Consider the following 6,055-nt stretch of genomic DNA (forward strand, 5'->3'; position numbering starts at 1 on the left):
TTATATGCCATTTTGAAGGTCTTTTTGATATACCAAACTTCAACTTTGTATCTCACCTTATGGCCTATATAGTATTGAAAATGTGCCAAAGTGGCGCCTTTTTAACTTCCCATGGGGTAGTTATAGTAATGGGCCGAAAATCGAAAATGAAAATTTTTGCATTTCTTTACGTTTTGAAGGTTTCTGAACATTTTGGCATATATAAAAAATTAATACTAATAACGACAATACACGTCGCTATACTTATAATCAGCGTTTGTTTTTGGGTTAACGGCCGCAAATAGTAAAAACTCAAAAACAAGATCAAAATTATAAAATTATCGTTTGATGGTGAATCCAAACATTTCTGTTTTCGTGTTTCAACAGATATTACGATTAGTTGGGGCCGAGAAGGTGTCAGTTTGGTATCGGTCTTTACTTTGAACGCACACGTTTAATTGTGAGGTGAATAAAATATATTCGTACTTTTGAACTGATCGAAGAAACGTTCATTATGAAGTGAGTTCAAATTAAAATGCTAATTTAACTGCTATTATATATTATAAATATATTCATGTTATGTTCTATGCAAAATAGTGTTTTAACACAATACAAAATAACGATAAGCCTGTTGTAAACTAGAAGAGGACAACTCAAGAATATTAAATACTTTGTAGCATAGTGTATTAATACATTGATCGATAAACTAATTAGCAAAATCACATTAATAATTTTAGTAATTTGAATAGATTTGCTAAATGATTACATATATTTGTTATGATTCGGATTTGTTATTAACTTCCCGTAGGGTAAGTTGTAGTAATCGCTAAAAAATCGAAACTGAATTTTTTTACGTTTTAAATCTTTAGGTTTCAAAGCTTTCTGAATATTTTGGCATACCTTAGAAAAAATGGATGTATATGTGTGTGTGTGTGCGCGGATACAAATTTTCGTCGACGATTTCGGGAACACCGGCCAACCGATTTCAAAACATTCGATTGGTATTGATAAAGAGCTGTGCTGATTAGTTTTTTGCGAAGGCAGGTCTAGCCGTTCCGAAGATACGGGGCAAAAAGTGCCAAAAACGGTAATTCAGTTTTTGAGGGAACGGAGCACGCGATTGGGATGATTCAGAAAACATTTTTTTTGTTTTGACAAGATGAAGAGCTGTTACTATTAATTAAATTTTAATAAATATATTTTGTCAGATTTAAATCAAAACTAAAATTCAAGTTTGAATTGGAATTGGAAAAAAAATTATACAATATATAATTATAAAAATTAATTAATATTTTTGCATGTTTCAGGAACTGTACGATCATTACGGCAATACTTTGCGCGGGTTCATTAGTCAGTGGATTGTTCCTACCTATAATTGGGTCTAATAAACAGGTAGATAAAGATGCTGTAAAAATTTTTATTTACTAAGTTAATGTTAAGCAATAAATTTGAGTCAGTGAATCACCAATCCTATCATAATTTTTAGAGTGGAATACTAGATATAATAGATCGATCAATTCTACCACACACAGCTCAAGCACCATTATCTGGAAATGAAGCTTTGCATGAACAGGAGGAAATTCGTGGTTTAGGTAAATTTAAATGTTTTATTTCTTTATGATTTTTTGTTCAGTGACGCATTAACATTATCAAAATAATTAAAACTGGAACTTCCCGTACCGTAATTTGTATTTTATTAAAGCTCTAACATTTTTTGTAAATTTGTAAATTAGTTTTTAGGCGAAGGCAGGCGTAGACGTTCCGAAGATACGGGGCAAAAAGTGCGATATTTTACTTGCGTTTCGTTTTTCGAATTACTATAACTTACCCGTGAAGGGAATTCCAAATGGTGGTCAAAAATTTCAATGGATATTTGCACATCAAGTTATTAGACATTCGATTCCTACTGATAGGTAGACGTGCTGATTAGTATTTGGCAAAGGCAGATTCAACCATTTCGAAGATACGGGGAAAAAGTAACAAAAATGGAAATTCGGTTTTTGAGAGAACAGAGCGTCCGATTTGAATGATTACAAAAACATTTTACTCATATTGACGAAATGAAGTATTAATCAATTTTTGGGAAGGCAGGTTTAGCGGTTGTGAAGATCCAGAAAAAAATATAAGAATTACACTTGGTGGTGAAAAATTATCATTGGACATACGCACATTAAATTATCAGATACTTTATAAGAATATTAATAATAAATACAAATTTTGTTAACATTGCTTTGCAAGAGCTCTAAATTTTCAAACAAGCTGCTCCTTCGTGAAGTTAATAATAAGTTAGTCCTAGTAAATAATTTCTAATAATAAAGTAATCAAATATGGATGGATCAACACGGGTTACCATCTACAAAAATACGACATATGGAAAAGGTTGAGATCATGAGGTTCTGATTTCTATTTGCACTTTTTGCTTCGTATCTTCGAAACAACTGGATCAGCCTTAGCGAAAAACTAATCAGAACGTCTTTGTATCAATGGGAATCGAACATACATACATACACATTTTTAGGTATACCAAAATGTTCAGAAGGCCTTGCTTGAAACGTGAAGATAAGAAAAAATATAATTTTCGATTCTTTTGCGATTACTATAACTATACAAAGTTAAAAATTATATCTAAATAATTTAAAATAAATTATTTAACTAAAAAAGTAAAGTTTTATCTATTAAAAAGGGCGCCTTAACAGATAGGGCCTAGAGCGGCAGAAAGCCTAATCCGCCACTGGCACAATGTCACTAGTTTTGTAAAATACGCGTACTAATAGTATTGTGAAAAGAATATATTTAATTACTCTAAATGTTTAATTAACTAAAACGTATTAAACTTACTGATTGGCTGTCGTATTACCTTAGGCTTCAAATGAAATACTTATACAGACCAAAATAATAAAAAATATTACTAATGAATATTTTTACAGTAAGGTTTGCTCATAATGTATTGAAGGGCGTTGGAAAAGAAGTAGCACAAGTATTGAACTTGGGAGATAATATCTTAAACAGAAAAGAAGCGGATCGTGCACTTGATTTGGAACCTGAATTTTTGCAACTCCTGCCTGCTAACCTAAGTGTAAAGGATCAAGTTGATGCCATACTTCCAGGTTCATTTTAAATTGAAATAATATCTTCAATCATATATTTTTTTATTTTAGTGCATCTTAGTAATGACTGAGGAAAACTATTGTGCTAAATATGAACAACAAATATTGATTTGTTTTAGAGACTTTAAGTTCCAATAATACAAAATATAGTCTGTTATTTGTTGTGTGTTTAAGTGTTTTTAATATCGATCTAATTAATGGGAACCTATCAATTTATGATATTAGATGAAAGACAGGGCCATCTGTATATTAAGATATACAACTGGGTTTTACACAGAAGCTGGTATCGAACCCGAAACCCATCGCTCTTACCACTCACCTACGAGTGAGACAAATGCAGGCGGAAGATACATATATATTTATGACATACAAAACTAAATTCAATATGGAGACTGATTTTGTTAAAATCCTTTAAATTAACTTTATGTGTTAATACAATTATACTATACTATATACTCAACAATTTATCTATGCAAGATCTGAAAACTTGGTTTATGAAGTTTTTGGAGATTTAAAGAATTTAAATGTATCTTGCATAGATAAATTATTGAGTACAAGGATTATACTAACAAATAAAGTGTTATAAGTGGTTCGAGGGATGGGATCTGAATCAAGTTTCATGTTCGATACCCCCTTCGATTTGAAGTAGTTCCATACCAGCCTGATTTGAAGTAGTAGTAACATTAGTTTTTATTTAGAAATATAGATAGGAATGTATTTTCGAATGACAATAGCTCTTAAACTCTTTTTAGGAAACTGAGCAGGTTTCTTTCAGTTACTGATGCTTTAAATATTACATATTTCAGGAACTCTTTGGTGCGCAGTACACGATAGGGCTGAAAATGATAATGATTTGGGCTTACTCAGAGACACCGATAATTGTTGCAGAGCACATACTCGATGTACTGATAATTTGCCGGCAGGAGAAGAAAAACATGGTCTCATTAATACTGGATTATTTACGAGGCTAGTTGAATAATTTCTTCAATTTACTGTAATAAAATATTACAATAGTCAAGTCCTATTATTTGAATTTTTCAGATCTACTTGTGATTGCGATCAAGCATTCTACAACTGCTTAGAAAATGCCAATAACATTTTTGCAAAAAAAGTAGCCTACACTTATTTCACAGTTTTAGGTCCACAATGCTATACATATGATTATCCAATTGTGGATTGCGAGAGAAGGTATGCGATAATAAATATTTCTTATATATAATAATAGCTTATAAATGTAACTATTAAATGTATATTATCTGTTCAGAATCATCCAGAATTTGATCGACACAATTGATTGAAATTGAAAAATTGAATCAATTGTTACGATATTTTTAACTTCGCATAGCATAAGTTATGGTAATCGCAGAAAAACGAATATGAAAATTTTTATATATCTTAACGTTTCAGAGGTTTCTGAACATTTTGACATACCTTAGAAAAAATATATGTGTGTCTTTGTTCAGGTGTGTGTGCGCGGATACAAATTTTCGTCGACGATTTCGGGAACATGAATCAACCGATTTCAATTATTCAAAAAACATTAAATTGCTGTTGATAAGGAGACGTGTTGATTAGTTTTTGGCATAAGCAGGTCTAGCCGTTTCGAAGATACGGAACAAAAAGTGACACAAACCGTAACTCAGTTTTTAAGAGAACGAGGCGTCCGATTTTAATAATTCAAAAAACATTTTATTTGTATTGACTAGATTTGGAGATCTAGTGAAAGAAGTAAAAAAATGCCATTACGCAGTCAAAAATGATCATTAGACATATGCACATCAAATTATCAGATATTTTTTAGAGATTTTAACAATAAGTATAAATTTTGTTTACATTCCTATGGGTTCCGTACCAATGTTTATCCGTTAGACGCTTACGCGCTTCAATATTTTGTCTCTATGGAGTTAAAGCAGTACGATTGTTCTGAAAAAAAGTTCAGAATTTCCAAAATAGTTCAAAATAAAGAAAACATTTTTTTTCCAAAAAAGTAAATTTTTGTCAAAAATTTATAGTTTCTCAAAAATCTAATTTTTTCAAAACTGTATTCTAAAAAAATAATTTTTGGTACGGGAAGTTCCAGCAAATTGCCTTAAGGCACGATGTCATGCGCTTCACTAGTTGATTAACATTTTTAACGTTCGGGTATTTAGATACAAAACAGTATAATAATACATAATAGATAATATATATAATAGTATTTTGTGAATACTTGTCGGTTTTATGTTACATGTTTAAAGTAGAATTAATAAAGGTAATATATGTACGAAGATAGATATGAAAAGCAAAATATCAAATTACCTAAGGGATTTTAAGTTATGTATGTGTAATTGTAGAACTTCAAACAAAAAATATTTATTCATCTTTAATATGTATAACTATTTTATGCATAACTTAAAATCTCTTAGAAATTTATGATTAATACGCTAAATATTAATGAAATTTTCAAAAGCTTTTTCACACAAAATATAACGATTATTATATTATTTTTGGGCCCGAGTTCGCCGGCTCGATTCTCTTGTCAAATATCTCCCTTCCGCTTTTTTGCTCTTGCTTTATAATACAAAAAGGCGGAAGGGAGATATTTGACAACTTTATATAATAAAATTGTCAGCAAATTCTTCGAGTATAGTTAATTATAAATAGGATTGGACAACTACTGATGGGTTGCCATCCATACAATAAAGTCAAAACAATTACTGAATGTCCTAAGTGTGACAAATTGTAATTAAAAATGCACAAAAAATATAATATTTTTAATATGTTTTACTGTTTTGCAGACATATAAAAAGATGTGTAAGTTACACCAGGGACGAAACTAAACCAAAGACTTGGCAATGGGTCGACAATGATCTTTATTTATAAAAAAGATAAATATTTTAAAAATTGCAAAGGCAAAATCTTATAATATTAATTGTAACTAATATTGTATTTTACTATATTTTCTTCTACTGTTTATCACATATTAATGA

The 6,055-nt window shown here is 30.3% G+C and overlaps 1 protein-coding gene across 1 annotated transcript; it reads left to right on the top strand.

Annotated features, from left to right (window-relative positions):
• Nucleotides 1-493: 493 nt before the first annotated feature.
• LOC113387537 lies at nucleotides 494-6,055 on the top strand. Its single transcript, XM_026624870.1, has 7 exons — nucleotides 494-498; nucleotides 1,287-1,386; nucleotides 1,466-1,571; nucleotides 2,907-3,086; nucleotides 3,893-4,052; nucleotides 4,128-4,274; nucleotides 5,864-6,055. The coding sequence occupies exons 1-7, from the start codon at nucleotides 494-496 to the stop codon at nucleotides 5,946-5,948; spliced, it is 783 nt and encodes a 260-aa protein (XP_026480655.1). The 3' UTR covers nucleotides 5,949-6,055.

This window comes from Ctenocephalides felis, unplaced genomic scaffold (genome assembly GCF_003426905.1).
Source record: "Ctenocephalides felis isolate EL2017-DRISC unplaced genomic scaffold, ASM342690v1 CF-g0.4_SCAFFOLD_00845, whole genome shotgun sequence".
In the NCBI taxonomy this organism is placed as follows: Eukaryota; Metazoa; Arthropoda; class Insecta; order Siphonaptera; family Pulicidae; genus Ctenocephalides; species Ctenocephalides felis.